This window comes from Thalassophryne amazonica, chromosome 14, assembly GCF_902500255.1.
Source record: "Thalassophryne amazonica chromosome 14, fThaAma1.1, whole genome shotgun sequence".
NCBI classification, from domain to species: domain Eukaryota; kingdom Metazoa; phylum Chordata; class Actinopteri; order Batrachoidiformes; family Batrachoididae; genus Thalassophryne; species Thalassophryne amazonica.
The window spans coordinates 85056825-85073246 of NC_047116.1; the positions used below are offsets into that span (position 1 = coordinate 85056825).

A 16422-nucleotide genomic window follows, 5' to 3' on the forward strand; every position below is an offset into this window, starting at 1 on the left:
GCATTCTCCTTTTGGAATTTTAACCCCACAGGCTGACCAACAGTCAGAGCAACAACACTGGAAATCCTCCAAAAGTCTGCTTTTTATCTTCTGCAGATCGTAAGCATGACTTCAAGAAAAACATGCTTGGGTCAGAGTGACATTTCTGCATGTTGACATTTTAGTTCGTCAGCAAAGCCACGAAAATGATAACTGTGCAGAAGACATGATTTGATGGAAGATTAATCACACCAAATGAAGCACAACGCAAAAGTACAAATAGAGTTTTTAAAATTTCTATTAGACACATGGTAAATGCTAATTATTTATGGTTTTATTGATCATTAAATTATGTTATGACAGCATTTGCAGGTGTTAATGTGTTCTTTTATGCAGGTGATTTTAATTGGTTTTATTATAATTACTTTCTGAATCATTGTTTATAACTTTAAAAAAATGTATGTTTAACAAATGGTGGTAGGTTTTCTCCTAATATTTTCTTCGTCCTGCTCCTTTTCATTCATTGATGTTTGGAAATCTGGTTTGTTTGCTGTATAAAATGTACTTTGAGGAATAAATGTAATTGGTAACTACCAACAGTGACCTGGAGTGCCGACCGTGATCCTGCGATTAACAAGGCGTCACAGCTTGATTGGCTTGTCTGAATTTATGTTAATGTCACTGTGCATGCCAAAAAATACCATCATGGCCCAAAACAGGAGACTGACTGTTCCTCAGTTGTATCTGTCAGAACCCAAAATTTATGCAGCTTTTGCATAAATTTTATGCAGAAATTTGCAGAGCTGAGTCATACTGACTCCATTAATCCTGTGCTCACTGCTAATTGCAGGTAATTACACAGTTCTTGAGTGTTTAAAAATCACTGACCGTCTGTGCTTCACCCATTCACTCACCTGGACAAAGCGCCATTAAGGATCAGTCGTCTTTTCTCCTGTTTTTGCTGTGCAGAGTGACAGGGAAAAGGCTGAAGGACTTCCAGTGGCTCCATTCATGGATAGAGAAAAGGTCACCAAAGCCACCGCTCAGATCGGCTTCATCAAGTTTGTCCTCATCCCCATGTTCGAGACTGTTATGAAGGTGAGCGTGCACAATCGTTCAGGATGAAAGTCAGATTAGCAGACATAATATGGCCGAATCTGTGATCACAGGATGAATCTATGGTGGAAATGAAACATTAATAAATCATTAATCCACAGAAGGGCCAAAATCAAACATACAGACTCAAATATATACGTACACTCTCTTAAATCTTATAAGTGGTGCTGAAAGTTCAGCGTCTTTGAGATGAGGTCCATGAACTCGCCATTAGTGATCGTGATTTACTACAACTGCTAGTTTCTCTTTACCAGTATAAAAAGGATGTTTGACTCAGCACTCAGTGCACTGACCAATAACTCAGAGCGATAAGAGTCCAAGGAACTCAATGAAGAGCTAAGAAGGAGAACTGGGGCCTGTACTACGAAGCGGGGTTAATTTACTCAGATGTAACCCAGGGTCAACCTCTTAAACCGGGGTTGACAAAACCTGGTTTTCTCAAGTGGTGTTAATCGGTACTACGACGCTGAATAAGATGTTGATTTGTTGAACCTGTGTTAACCTAATTGGAGTTTGTGCGCGTTCACATAAAAGGGGCAGGTTGCAGCACACGTCACCATTTTTCAATGATAGCGCGGTCACCTTACTTTACCGGAGAAGCATGCATGATTATTATGCAGAGCTACGAGGAATTTAAATTAATGTTAAGGGGGAAATCGAACACATCGTCTGCCAATAAAGCAAGACAGGCTTGTTGGCAACGTATTGCTGATCGGGTAAATGCGTACGTACAATTTAATTGTTCCCCAAATCTGTTACAGATGATTAACCTGTGGAATGTCTAATATGTGTAAAAAAATGACCTTCTGTCATTAATTACGCCCAGATGCAACACGATTCAGAAGTGGGCATAGGCCTACTAATAAATGTTAGGTTAATTTAATGTTTCCTAAATAGGCTACCTTGACTGTATGATTGCTATTCCTAATCCTGTCAGTATTTCAGATGCAGTTGCAGTGCCAAACGTACCTGGCAGCAGGTGAAGATGAAATATAAAAACATCCTTCAGAACGGTAGGTTTATATTCATAGCTTGATAAGCCCCACTTCGCCTAATTAATGGACATGCATTAGACCTATTTTGATATTAGTAATTACCCGCGATTGCATAAAACCCTTCTTTGATTTGCATTGCGGATAAATGGCCAGGGAAAACGACAAATGCATCCAACAGTTTAGATAGAGCAAGTACTACCTTGCGAATCATACGACATACAGTATTCTTGCTCAGATGTTCAGCATCACCGATGGAATACATAAATTGTCCACTGGGAAAATAGACACAAAGCACATTATCTGCTTGATCGTCGGGGCATTGCTACACTGTAAAAAAAATGACTTTTTTGTACAGGAAAAAGCTGGCAGCTGTGGTTACCAGGGAATTCCTGTAAAACATACAGCAGCATAGTAGATAACATTACAGACATAATATGTATATGGATTTACAGTGAATGAACCACGGCTGACTCACATTAAAAGAACTGTTAAATCTACAAACAAGAGCTCTCTTTTTTGTACATTTAACTGCTGTATTTTTTTTACAGGAATTCCCTGGTAACCACAGCTGCCAGTGTTTTCCTGTAAAAACAAGTCTTTTTTTACAGTGTAGGATGGGTGATGTTACAGACTTCTGGCCCGATCAGCTGACAAAGATAACGAATTCCCTCGGCTGAGAATCTATATCTTTCATAGAGAATATTGTCCGGGTATGTCCGCGGATTCTGGCGGTCTTTAAAAACCCTCGCCCTGCGAAGAGAGCCACTCACAATTTGTGCCCCAATATCAAACGGATCATCCAGGTAGGCCGGCATTGTCTTCAGAGTGATTGAAGGTGGATGGACGGTACTTATAAAGGGAGTGGTTAAGCGAAAACCTCAAGCTAACCGAGAACATAACCTGCTCGGAGCAGGTTTGGCACACAGCATAAATTGCCATGGCAGCATACCTCGATCAAAACCTATCCACCTTTCGTAGTACGGGTTAACCGGGAAGTTACTCCACACGTCAACTTACTCCCGAAGTTACCCTGATAAGCCAGTAACCCCGCTTCGTAGTACAGGCCCCTGTAGATTTAGTTAAGTTGGGAAGGATTTGGAGGCATTTCAAAACAGCTGCATATTCCAAGATCATCACTTCAAACAATTGTACACAATTACGAGTTTATGGAATTTGTCACTGATTTGCTGTCTTCCTTTTTCGTCACTTTCTGTAAAGTAATAAATTTGATCAATTTTTCTTCAGGTTTTGATTTGGAATAGAATGCGCAGTGTTCCCAAATCATTTGCATATATGGAAATAAAAGCTATTGTAAGGATTTTTGAGCTATACTCACTTTTTTTGAACACAGCTGTACACTCACACACTGCCTTCTATAGCGCGCACGCCGAGGCTTTTCCAAAGCTTTGGAATAAGTCAAGTTAGAATTTATTTTTTTAAGTGGATTTACTGTCATTTTATGATTGAATGATTGTGTGCAACATTTTCATTTACCGGTAAGACACCTACACTTTTTTTAAACTTTTGAAAAATAGTTTTTGTGTCAATCAGCTGATCAGTTTAATGCCATAAAAGCTGATGTGCTCGTTGGTCCTCCAGCTGTTCCCACAGATAGAGGAGGCGATGGTTCAGCCCCTCAGAGAGTCCAGAGATCGGTATGAAGAGCTCAAGCAGATTGACGACGCCATGAACGAGGTCAGACCAGTAAGATAGCGTGTGGTGTATGTGCACGTGCTGACTGTGATTAAGGCTTCATGTGTCCCCTCAGGCACAGAAGAAGAAAAGTGAGAACTTGACTATGGGTGGGAAGAAGTAAGACGTCTGAAAACAGGTTGGTGCTAAATAACACACAAAGGTTTCAAAACAGCAAATCAGAACAAAGAAACATTCAAAGCTCAAACGTGCTTTGACAGAAGGAGCATTTTCTCCACTGCCACCAAGATGATGTTTTCCTGAATATGATGTTCTTTGTGTTTCAGCACCAGAGTGAAGGAGACAAAGCGTGGAATTGTTTGGGTGCGTTTAGCGTCTGGAAACCATCACGTTGTGCACTGAGTGGCGCAGAAATCCAGTGGGTTTTGTGGTGGATCTCTGGCATGGATCTGACACTTGTTACAATCTACTGAGGGACAGGAGGACAAGGATCCAGTTTTTCTTTTTCTTCCTTCTTTCAGGGAATGACAACATTTGTACAGCACAGACTACTTCACTGAACAATATTTAGATACATATCTTTATGGTTTTTTATGTGAGCCACATTTTTTTTACTGAATGTACAGATTTTTAGTGACCTTTGTTCTTTCCTACAAAAAAATAATAAATGGAATTACTTTTAATTATAAAATGCGGTCTAGATGTTTGTGTTTAAATGTTACATTTTTTTTCCCTCAAGTCCTCATCTTTCAGGTGCACCTTCATTTATTCAAAAATAAAACGCCAAATGCTGCACATAATGTGCCAGTCAACTCTGACTTCATACTGTGGTTCCCATGGAAACAAAACTATTGAACAAACAGAAGAATGCAGCATAAAAGTGAGTGAGACAGAAAGGTGGAACAAAGGCAGCAGACACAAAAAGCACACATGCTACAGTGCACTGCAATGCTTCATTTATTAAAATCAACTGTACATTTGAGCCAAAAACAACATAAAAAATAAACCTCTGTAAACCAAAGTGGTCCTTTCAAGTAGACTGAGTTCCAGCTCCCGATGTTTCCATCTTTGTCTTTTTGCAGCTCTGAGCTCCGTTTGTTTCCTGCAGAGAGCTGTGCTTTGTTTTTTTCCTCTTCTGCTGCTGCTGTAATCTCTGCTGCTTCTTCTGCATGTACGACGCCACATTGTCAAAGTTTGCTTTGTACAGATGCTCAAAGTGGCTGACGGCCTGAACAGAGCCTGGAACCAGAACATGACAAAATGAGGATCAGTGACAACAATGACATCTAGTGGTGAATGTTTATCAATAGTCACCATATAGGAGAGGTGGGGTCACAGATAGGTCACAAAAGCTTGCATGAACTATTTCCTGTGCAAAAAGTGCACATGGTGACAAATTGGTGGGGCAAAAAACTGAAGCAACAACAAACACGAATACGGTACATCCAGAAACTATTCATAACACTTCACTTTTGCACATTTGCTATACAGCCTTATTCCAAATTGGATGAAATTCATTTTTTTCCTCTCAGAATTCTACACACAATACCCCATAATGACAATATGAAAAAGTTTGAGAAATCCCGTGTACATACAATAGTGTTCAGAATAATAGTAGTGCTATGTGACTAAAAAGATTAATCCAGGTTTTGAGTATATTTCTTATTGTTACATGGGAAACAAGGTACCAGTAGATTCAGTAGATTCTCACAAATCCAACAAGACCAAGCATTCATGATATGCACACTCTTAAGGCTATGAAATTGGGCTATTAGTAAAAAAGAAGTAGAAAAGGGGGTGTTCACAATAGTAGCATCTGCTGTTGACGCTACAAGCTCAAAACTATTATGTTCAAACTGCTTTTAGCAATCCTGTGAATCACTAAACTAGTATTTAGTTGTATAACCACAGTTTTTCATGATTTCTTCACATCTGCGAGCAGTGTTGCCACAGTTACTTTAAGGTAATCTGATTACTGATTACTCCTTGAAAAAGTAACTTAGTTACTTTACTGATTACCTCAATTGTAAAAGCAAATAAGTTAGATTACTAGTTACTTTCCGCAGCTGCCGACAACAACCCTCTGCCACCTCAACATGACAATGATACCTGTTTTGCCAAAACTCACTTTCTAGTCACCCTTTCTTGACTTCAGTGAAAATAAATACTTTTATAAAAAGTAAAATAATCTTTCTTGACCTCATATTTAACTGTTGACAGCACTGTAACAGTAAAACATGCATTTTCTAACCTACATTGTTTATAAATGTAACTTAAATTCTAACATTTTTTTAACATTTAATTTCTCTATAAACATTTTACTTGTCAAAATTATTATTTTAAGTAGTATTAATAGTTGTAGTAAAAAAAAAAAAAAAACGGCTTCAAAACTGGACCTTTAATCTAGAGGTGTTGTGGGGGAGGGGGGGCACATCCCTGCCCCACGCCCCCATTCCATCTGGATTCGCCCCTGCTTTGGCGTTTGAGCACAAAGAATGGATAACATTTATTTATTCAGAAAACAGGACCAGATTTACAGGTAAGAAAGTTTGTGTTTTCACATCATGTGGTCCTCAGAAAGAGAGTTTAGGTGCATTTGAGTGGAAAATAGTGTTAGTTGTTGACGCATCGCAGAGGATCAGCTGTTTTTAACCAGCAGATACGGAGCAGCTCAGCGCAGAATTCTAAATAAAGGAGAAAAAAAGCATAAAAAGACTTGTAAAGCTCAGTGCAGGTGTGCTGTTTTCACCGCGCTTTAAGAGGTGAGGACGAGTCGTAGCTGATGAAAAGCTCACAGCTCGCTTAAAGTGGCAGTTCAGTCGAACCCCAACCCCCTGCCCACGGACCAACTTTAATGCTGCTGTCGACCCACAATGCAAAAATAAAGGTAATGCACAGTGACTTGGAGGAAGTACTTTAATCCGATTACTCATTTGGAAAGATTAACGCGTTAGATTACTCGTTACAAAAAAAGTGGTTAGATAAGAGTAACGCGTTACTTAGTAACGCGTTACCGGCATCATTAATTTTGTTGGTTTGGAACCAAGATTTTGCTCGTTTACTAGTGTGCTTGGGGACATTGTCTTGTTGAAACACACATTTCAAGGGCATGTCCTCTTCAGCATAAGGCAACATGACCTCTTCAGTATTCTGACATATCCAAACTGATCCATGATACCTGGTATGGCGATATATAGGCCCAACACCATAGTAGGAGAAACATGCCCATATCATGATGCTTGCACCACCATGCTTCACTGTCTTCACTGTGAACTGTGGCTTGAATTCAGAATTTGGGGGTCATCTCACAAACTGTCTGCCGCCCTTGGACCCAAAAATAACAATTTTACTCTCATCAGTCCACAAAATATTCCTCCATTTCTCTTTAGGCCAGTTGATGTGTTCTTTGGCAAATTGTAACCTCTTCTGCACGTCTTTTATTTAACAGAGGGACTTTGCGGGGGATTCTTGCAAATAAATTAGCTTCACACACAGCGTCTTCTAACTGTCACAGCACTTACAGGTAACTCCAGACTGTCTTTGATCATCCTGGAGCTGATCAATGGGTGAGCCTTTGTCATTCTGGTTATTCTTCTATCCATTTTGATGGTTGTTTTCCGTTTTCTTGCACACGTCTCTGTTTTTTTTTGTCCATTTTAAAGCATTGGAGATCATTGATCCATCATTGATCATTGAGATCAATTTTTTGCACCTGCGTATAAGTTTTCCCCTCTCCAACTTTTTAATCAAACTACGCTGTTCTTCTGAACAATGTCTTGAATGTCCCATTTTCCTCAGGCTTTTAAAGAGAAAAGCATGTTCAACAGGTGTTGGCTTCATCCTTAAATGGGGGACACCTGATACACACCTGTTTGTTCCACAAAATTGACGAACTCACTGACTGAATGCCACACTACTATTATTGTGAACACCCCCTTTTCTACTTTTTTTTTTTTTTACTAATAGCCCAATTTCATAGCCTTAAAAGTGCATTATCATGAATGCTTGGTCTTGTTGGATTTGTGAGAATCTACTGGTACATTGTTTACCATGTAACAATAAGAAATATACTCAAAACCTAGATTAATCTTTTTAGTCACATAGCACTACTATTATTCTGAACACTACTGTAAGTATTCACAGCCTTTGCCATGAAGCTCAAAATTGACCTCAGGTGCATCATGTTCATCCTTGAGATGTTTCTATGGCTTAACTGGAGTCCACCTGGGGTAAATTCAGTTGATTGGACATGATCTGGAAAGACACACACCTGTCTACATACTGGGTTCCCCAGTTGACAGAGCACAAACCAGGCATGAAGTCAAAGGAACAGTCTGTAGACCTCAGAGACAGGAGTGTCTTGAGTCACAAATCGGGGGAAGAGTACAGAAACATTTCTGCTGATTTGAAGTTCCTAATGAGCACAGTAGCCTCCATCATCCATAAATGGAAGAGGTTAAGCTCCACCAGAACTCTTCTTAAAGCTGGCAGTCCATCTAAACTGAGTGATCAGGGGAGAAGGACCTAAGTCAAGGAGGTGACCAAGAACCCGATGGGCACTCTGTCAGAGCTCCAGTATTCCTCTGTGGAGAGAGGAGAACCAGAAGGACAACCATCTCTGCAGCAACCCACTAATCAGGCCTGTATGGTAGTGACCAGAAGGAAGACACTCCTTAGTAAAAGGCACATGGCAGCCCACCTGGAGATTGACAAAAGGCACCTAAGGACTCTCAGACCATAAGAAACAAAATTCTCTGGTCTGATGAGACAAAGATTGAACGCTTTGGTGTCAGGTGTCATATTTGGAGGGAAACCAGGCACCATCCCTACAGTGAAGCGTGGTGGCAGCATCATGCTGTGAGGATGTTTTTCAGCAGCAGGAACTGGGAGACTAGTCAGGATTGAGGGAAAGATGAATGCAGCAATGTAGAGACATCCTGGATGAAAACCTGCTACAGAGCGCTCTTGACCTCAGACTGGGGCGATGATTCATGTTTGAGCAGAACAATGACCCTAAGCGCACAGTCAAGATGTCAAAGGAGTAGCTTCAGGAGGAGGAGAAGCTTGAGAGGTGCTGCAAAGAGGAATGGACAAAACTGCCCAAAGATAGGTGCACCAAGCTTGTGGCATCATATTCAAGAAGACCTGATGCTGTAATTGCTGCTGAAGTTTCATCAACAAAGTATTGAGCAAAGGGTGTGAAATACTTATGTACATGTGATTTATTAGTTTTTTATTTTTAATAAATCTGCAAAAAAGAAAAATTGTCATTAGAATTTTGAGGGGGGGAAAATTACTCCATTTTGAAAATAAGGCTGTAACATAAAATGTGGAAAAAGTGAAGCTCTGAATACTTTCCAGACACAGTGTGTGTGTGTGTGTGTATATATATATATATATATATATATATACAGTAGTGTTCGAATAATAGTGCTATGTGACTAAAAAGATTAATCCAGGTTTAGAGTATATTTCTTATTGTTACATGGGAAACAAGGTACCAGTAGATTCTCACAAATCAACAAGACCAAGCATTCATGATATACATACTCTTAAGCTATGAAATTGGGCTATTAGTAAAAAAAAAAGTAGAAAAGGGGGTGTTCACAATAATAGTAGTGTGGCATTCAGTCAGTGAGTTTGTCAATTTTGTGGAACAAACAGGTGTGAATCAGGTGTCCCTATTTAAGGATGAAGCCAGTACCTGTTGAACATGCTTTTCTCTTTGAAAGCCTGAGGAAAATGGGACGTTCAAGACATTGTTCCGAAGAACAGCGTAGTTTGATTAAAAAGTTGATTGGAGAGGGGAAAACTTATACGCAGGTGCAAAAAATTATAGGCTGTTCATCTACAATGATCTCCAATGCTTTAAAATGGACAAAAAAAACCAGAGACGTGGGGAAAAAAACAGAAAAACCCATCAAAATGGATAGAAGAATAACCAGAATGGCAAAGGCTCACCCATGATCAGGTCCAGGATGATCCCCCGCAAAGTCACTCTGTTAAATAAAAGACATGTGCAGAAGAGGTTACAATTTGCCAAAGAACACATCAACGGGCCTAAAGAGAAATGGAGGAATATTTTGTGGACTGATGAGAGCAAAATTGTTCTTTTTGGCTCCAAGGCCCGCAGACACTTTGTGAGACGACCTCCAAACTCTGAATTCAAGCCACAGTTCACAGTGAAGACAGTGAAGCATGGTGGTGCAAGCATCATGATATGGGCTGTTTCTCCTACTATGGTGTTGGGCCTATATATCGCATACCAGGTATCATGGATCAATTTGGATATGTCAAAATACTTGAAGAGGTCATGTTGCCTTATGCTGAAGAGGACATGCCCTTGAAATGGGTGTTCTACAAGACAATGACCCCAAGCACACTAGTAAACAAGCAAAAATCTTGGTTCCAAACCAACAAATTAATGCCTCGCAGATGTGAAGAAATCATGAAAAACTGTGGTTATACAACTAAATACTAGTTTAGTGATTCACAGGATTGCTAAAAAAGCAGGTTTGAACATAATAGTTTTGAGTTTGTAGCGTCAACAGCAGATGCTACTATTATTGTGAACACCCCCTTTTCTACTGTTTTTTTACTAATAGCCCAATGTCATAGCCTTAAGAGTGTGCATATCATGAATGCTTGGTCTTGTTGGATTTGTGAGAATCTACTGAATCTACTGGTACCTTGTTTCCCATGTAACAATAAGAAATATACTCAAAACCTGGATTAATCTTTTTAGTCACACAGCACTACTATTATTCTGAAGACTATTATTTATTATGTGTGTGTGTGTGTGTGCTCGCGCGTCTTAATGAACCACTATTTAAATGGGAAATGGACTGCATTTATATAGCACTTTTTCCATCTGCATCAGATGCTCAAAGCGCTTTACAATAATGCCTCACATTCACCCCGATGTGACGGTGCTGCCATACAAGGTGCTCACTACACACCGGGAGCAACCAGGGGATTAAGGTCCTTGCCCAAGGGCTCTTAGTGATTTTCCGGTCAGGCTGGGGATTTGAACCAAGGGACCTCTGGTCCAAGTAAATCATGCTGAATTAAAAGTGGATTTGGTCCTTACAGCTCAAATGTGAGCAGCAAACTAACACCTGTACAAACTTAAAATAGACTTAAATATGAAGAGAGAAAAAACAAAGCGTCGGTGGAACAGAGTGAAGTCTTATTTCACTGAAGGTATTATTATTATTATTATTATTATCATCATTATAGGTTATTGCGAGAGCAGGACGTACAGACTGCGTGGCTGCAGTGTAAGAGGAAAAATGCTGCATGTTGGTGTGTGTGTGTGTGAGAGAGAGAGAGAGAGAGAGAGAGAGCGATGACTTACCGTGAAGCATCTGCCAGTGTGGTCTGAAGGCTTCAGTCACTCTGGTTATGTCAGGACTCTCAGCATCCAACTAAGAACGACACACACACACACACACGAGCAAAACACTCACTGACCTGCTCCTTCACCATGATCCAAATTTAAATAAATAAATAAATTATTTTCATAGATTGGTCATTCCACATGAAATCTAATGTAGAAAAGGGCCCAGCATGTGTGTATTCAGTGTTTGAGGATTTTTTTTTATCTGTATTATGGTTGTTACATTTTAACAGATCATGTTTTGATGTTTGTGTTCAGCACTTTGAAATTTTTTGACTAGAAAGTGGTCCCTCTGTTTAAGAAGGGGACTGGAGGGTGTGTTCCAACTATAGGGGGATCACACTCCTCAGCCTCCCGATAAGGTCTATTCCAGAGTACTGGAGAGGAGAATTTGACCGATGGTCGAACCTCGGATTCAGGAGGAGCAGTGTGGTTTTCGTCCTGGTCGCGGCACCACTGGACCAGCTCTACACGCTCCATCGGGTGCTCGAGGGTTCATGGGAGTTCGCCCAACAGTCCACATGTGTTTGTGGATCTGGAAAAGGCATTCGACGTGTCCCTCGGGGCACCCTGTGGGGAGTGCTCCGGGAGTACGGGGTCCGGGGTCCTTTGCTAAGGGCTATCCGGTCCCTGTACGACCGCAGCAGGAGCTTGGTTCGCATTGCCGGTAGTAAGTCAAAACCTGTTTCCAGTGCACGTTGGCCTCCGCCAGGGCTGCCCTTTGTCACCGGTTTTGTTCATTATTTTATGGATAGAATTTGCAGGCGCAGCCAGGGTGTAGAGGGGGGTCTGGTTTGGGAACCACAGAATCTCGTCTCTGTTTGCAGACGATGTGGTTCTGTTGGCTTCGTCAAACAGGACCTTCAGCGTGCACTGGGGCGGTTTGCAGCCGAGTGTGAAGCGTCCGGGATGAAAATCAGCACATCCAAATCCGAGGCCATGGTTCTCGACCGGAAAAAGGTGCTTTGCCCTCTTCAGGTCGGTGGAGTGTCCTTGCCTCAACTGAGGAGTTTTAAGTGTCTCTGGGTCTTGTTCACGAGTGAGGGACAGATGGAGCATGAGATCGATAGACGGATCGGTGCAGCATCTGCAATGATGCGGTCACTGTATCGGACCGTCGTCGTGAAGAGAGAGCTGAGTAGGGGGGGCAAAGCTCTCGATTTACCGATCGGCTACGTTCCGATCCTCACCTATGGTCATGAGATTTGGCTCATGACCGAAAGAACGAGATCGCGAGTACAAGCGGCCGAGATGAGTTTCCTCCGCAGGGTGGCTGGGCGCTCCCTTAGAGATAGGGTGAGGAGCTCGGAGTCAAGCCGCTGCTCCTCCACGTCGAGGAGTCAGTTGAGGTGGCTCGGGCATCTTTTCCGGATGCCCCCTGGACACCTCGCTGGAGAGGTGTTCCGGGCACGTCCCACTGGGAGGCGGCCCCGGGGAAGACCCAGGACACGCTGGAGGGACTACATCTCTCGGCTGGCTTGGGAACACCTTGGGGTTCCCCGAGAGGAGCTGGAGGAGGTGTGTGTGAATCGGGAGGTCTGGGCAGCTTTGCTTGAGCTGCTGCCCCCGCGACCCGACTCCGGATAAAGCGGAAGAAAATGGATGGATGGATGGACTAGAAAGTTTTAAGATAAATTTTTCGTTACGACTACTTGAAATGTTAGAACTCTGCTGCGGTGGCCTACGGAGGCCAAAGTAAAAAATAAATAAATAAAAAAAATAAACCCCGACTGTCCAAATACGTATGGACCTGATAGTATCTGTGGTCGTTTCAGAGTTCTTGCCTGCAGCGTGGACAGTTGTGTAAAATACGTTACCTCCCAGCTGCCTCGTCTGTGCGAGTACATTTGGAGAGGATCATCTTGCAGTCCAGCAGCACCAGAGCCGACCTTGTAGGTCAAAGGTCACATCCAGGGGACAGTGAGGTAACGTCAGCCTGCTGCAGGGCTTGAACCCTTCTCCGCCCCCTTGGTGCAGACTGAAAAACTGCAACGAACACAGTCTGAGGACACAAACAGATTTAACGCACAGTTCAGGTGATTCAGCCTGTTTTTAATTTATGTATTTTAATAGATCTGGAGGAAAAAAAAAAACTAAAATACTGACTGTGTGAAACAGTTTCTGTGATCCTTTGACCTTTGACCTGCCTGACCCACAAAAAACTGATACCAACAAATTGCACAATACTGCATTCCAGAACTTCCTAGTTACAGTATAACAGAATATTTCCTGCTTTGAAACCAAAGCTTTATTTTTAAAATCTGAAACATTAAGACATGGCAGGACTTTGTTTTAGATGTGGAGGTCAAAGATTTCATGGAGAATTAATCTGCAGTCCGTTGTTGCACAGTCCTCGACAGACTGTAATGCCACGTGCACGCCTGACTGAGCACCTACGATGTGTTAAGTCTAAGACAACCTGAGAGCTACAAATAAATATTAAAAGTCTGTCCGCTACATCTGGATATGATTTGACTGTCACATTGCAAAATTCAACTGCCTGTAATTCTGATCTGTTCATGAGAACACTTTATATCAGTAATCTGACGTGGGAGATTACTGTGAACTCTACCATTACAAGTACAGAAGACAAAGTCCCACTCAGGCTTTGAGGACAACTGAGGTCAGTATCCATCCCCAGATCCCCCAAACATGTGGGAATCAGTTCCAGCTCGGTGGTAGTTGTGGAACGATGCATCACATACTGTAAAAATTGTATCGTGGGGCCTGTATCAAACTATATACTGAGTATCATGATACCATGACAAGTCAACTACTGTATGGAAGAAATAATGATCTCTTGCAGAGACTCAACAATTTACAGTATAAAATATACAAATAGGAAACAGATACATCAAGGGTTACAAATTATAACTCGCACGTGGCGGGGGGTGCGCAGTTTACTAGTTTGGGAGGTCCAGGTGGCAACTTATATTCTGAAAAATCACGAGCTTGTTAATAATAATTATGTTGGTCTTTCCCAGGAATCAACGCACTAAACAAAAGAAACTCCACTAACAACAGTACACTGAAACAATGCACAAAAAAAAAAAAAAAAAAAGTCAGCCAAATGAAAGAGCTGATTTAATTTAAAAAAAATATATATATATATATATATCTAATGGACTCATGTTTTTATTGTAGTTTCCAGTGCTGTGGGTCAGTAATCCTTCCTCAGCATGAAATAACATCCTATGTGCTGTCTACTGGATGTTTATTTATCAATCTTGCTGATTTTTGGAATTTAAAAGTCCTTATGGCACAAAAAGCTGAGGGCTTCCTGCAAAATCCACTGTTCACTTCTGCATCCATGTCCATCTGACATTTTCTGTTCTCCAAATTGCATCAATTAACCTCCATTATCTTGTCAAATACACATTTATTTGTCCACCTTGCATATTTTTGGAACTTAAAAGGTCCTTATGTTAAGTAACAACACACTAGTGTGCACATGTGTTATTGAGCTACTGTCCTTTTAAATCCGCCCACAGAGAAACGGTGTGTTAAAAAGTCAGTTCCTCATACAGAAAAAAGATGTGATTTATACTTTTTTTTCTTTTTAACAGGCAATTTTTTTGACAGATGCATCTTATATTCCAGAAAATACAGTAATTCGCGTGAACAGTTTCAATTTCAATTTATTTTCATTTATATAGCGCCAAATCACAACAGAGTTGCCTCAAAGTGCTTCACACAGGTAAGGTCTAACCTTACTAACCCCAAAGCAACAGTGGTAAGGAAAACTCCCTCTGAGGAAGAAACCTCAAGCAGACCAGACTCAAAGGGGTGACCCTCTGCTTGGGCCACGCTACAAACATAAATTACAGAACAATTCACAGACGAATATACAAGAAATGCTGTTGGTGCACAGGACAGGAGGGTCGCCAACACAAATACAACTCCCAACTCTGGATGGAGCTGCACCTTAAACAGAGAGAAAAAAAAACAGAATCAGGCATCAGAAAGACAAAAAATACTGTATAATTTGCCAGTGATGCAATTATGTATTGTGCCATGTATCGAATCGTGATAAATATATTGTGGAGTTACTGCATCATTCCACGTCTAATGAGTGGACTGAGACAATGCAGATGAAGTGTCTTGTCCAAGGTTACAGACTGTGACTGGGAATTGAACCCAGATCTATATATTGCTAATCCAATGTGGCTGATTCAGCCTCACAGCTGCAGCGAGTGCTGGCAGGCAGACGAACTACAACATGGCTCCATCATGACTTGGGATGTTTCTTTTTATATTTTCAAGAGTTGAAGCTTGAGTCAAAGGCACGCCACAGTTCGTTTTAATCTCGGGCAATTCAACAGTATCTTTTGAGTTTAATGTCCCTGGAACATCAGCTCGTAAACAGAGTTCTTAACATAAATAACGGAACACTGACCTCTCACACTGCACGGCTATGTGGTGACCATCAGGGGAGCTGGTGATCCGACACACAGCTGGCTTCTGGGAAATAAGACAGGCAGGAGGTGTCCAACAATTAAGATCTTAATTACAACGTTTTTGTCCCTCCTACGGAAAATACAGAGGATCTACAAAATGGGTCTTTTCTTCACTGGTTTATGACACGGTGGTACATTTGGGTAACGGAGAGCTGATCTGACTGCTCCGTGTAGTCCGTATACCTTTGCGGCTGCCTAGTCTTAACGTACCTTGACACTTGCACGGATTTGATCCCTGCACTGGCACGCAATCTGGCGTGCTGATGAGTAAACTCATCTCAAACTGTTGTAAACTGTGCATGAACATTGCACAACCTATTTGAAAACACTACGTCTCATTGCGCGCAGGGCATCTGAACAATTATGACAAGATGTTCCATCTATAATAAACATAACTTTACAGATATATGATCTAACTAAAAAGAAGGAATAAATTGTTTTACAATCCATTACTATATATATTATAAATAATTACCATTGAGACAAGATTCCAATTGCGTTCTCCACTGCGCGATGTGCAAGAGACAACCTGCAGCTGTAGATAATTTCTCTGTGATTCTGGGAGCGATGAGAGATGGTTTCATCAGCCAAGTTCTGAGAGCAAATGCATCATCAGCTGCAAAATGATTATTTATATAGTGTGGCGTCGAGTGGGACAAAGCGTTGTAGCAAGCAGGACAAAGTTGGGTCAAAGCGGACACAATGACATGATGAATTCCACGGTAGTGCAGGGATCAAATTCATGCAAGTGTCAAGGTGCCTTTGCCTTTGAGCGGGTCTGTGTACAAACCCTAAAGCAGTAAACTGTCCAACCATCCCCCTG

At 41.4% G+C, this 16422-nt stretch overlaps 2 protein-coding genes across 6 annotated transcripts in view; one reads left to right on the plus strand and one right to left on the minus strand.

Annotated features, from left to right (window-relative positions):
- LOC117525005 (high affinity cGMP-specific 3',5'-cyclic phosphodiesterase 9A-like) overlaps positions 1–4423 on the plus strand; it is a 145008-nt gene extending 140585 nt beyond the window's left edge. For all 5 annotated transcript variants that reach the window (XM_034186824.1, XM_034186825.1, XM_034186823.1 and 2 more), the window contains 4 exons: positions 949–1077; positions 3690–3785; positions 3859–3921; positions 4070–4423. In XM_034186824.1, the coding sequence (XP_034042715.1) occupies positions 949–1077; positions 3690–3785; positions 3859–3906 (273 nt within the window). In that variant the 3' untranslated portion in view covers positions 3907–3921; positions 4070–4423. The remainder of the gene's footprint in view (positions 1–948; positions 1078–3689; positions 3786–3858; positions 3922–4069) is intronic.
- Positions 4424–4684: 261 nt separating this feature from the next.
- wdr4 (WD repeat domain 4) overlaps positions 4685–16422 on the minus strand; it is a 56909-nt gene continuing 45171 nt past the window's right edge. Inside the window, 5 exon segments of the mRNA XM_034186074.1 lie at positions 4685–4982; positions 11101–11170; positions 12960–13005; positions 13007–13144; positions 15539–15603. Of these exon segments, the coding sequence (XP_034041965.1) occupies positions 4774–4982; positions 11101–11170; positions 12960–13005; positions 13007–13144; positions 15539–15603 (528 nt within the window). The 3' untranslated portion in view covers positions 4685–4773.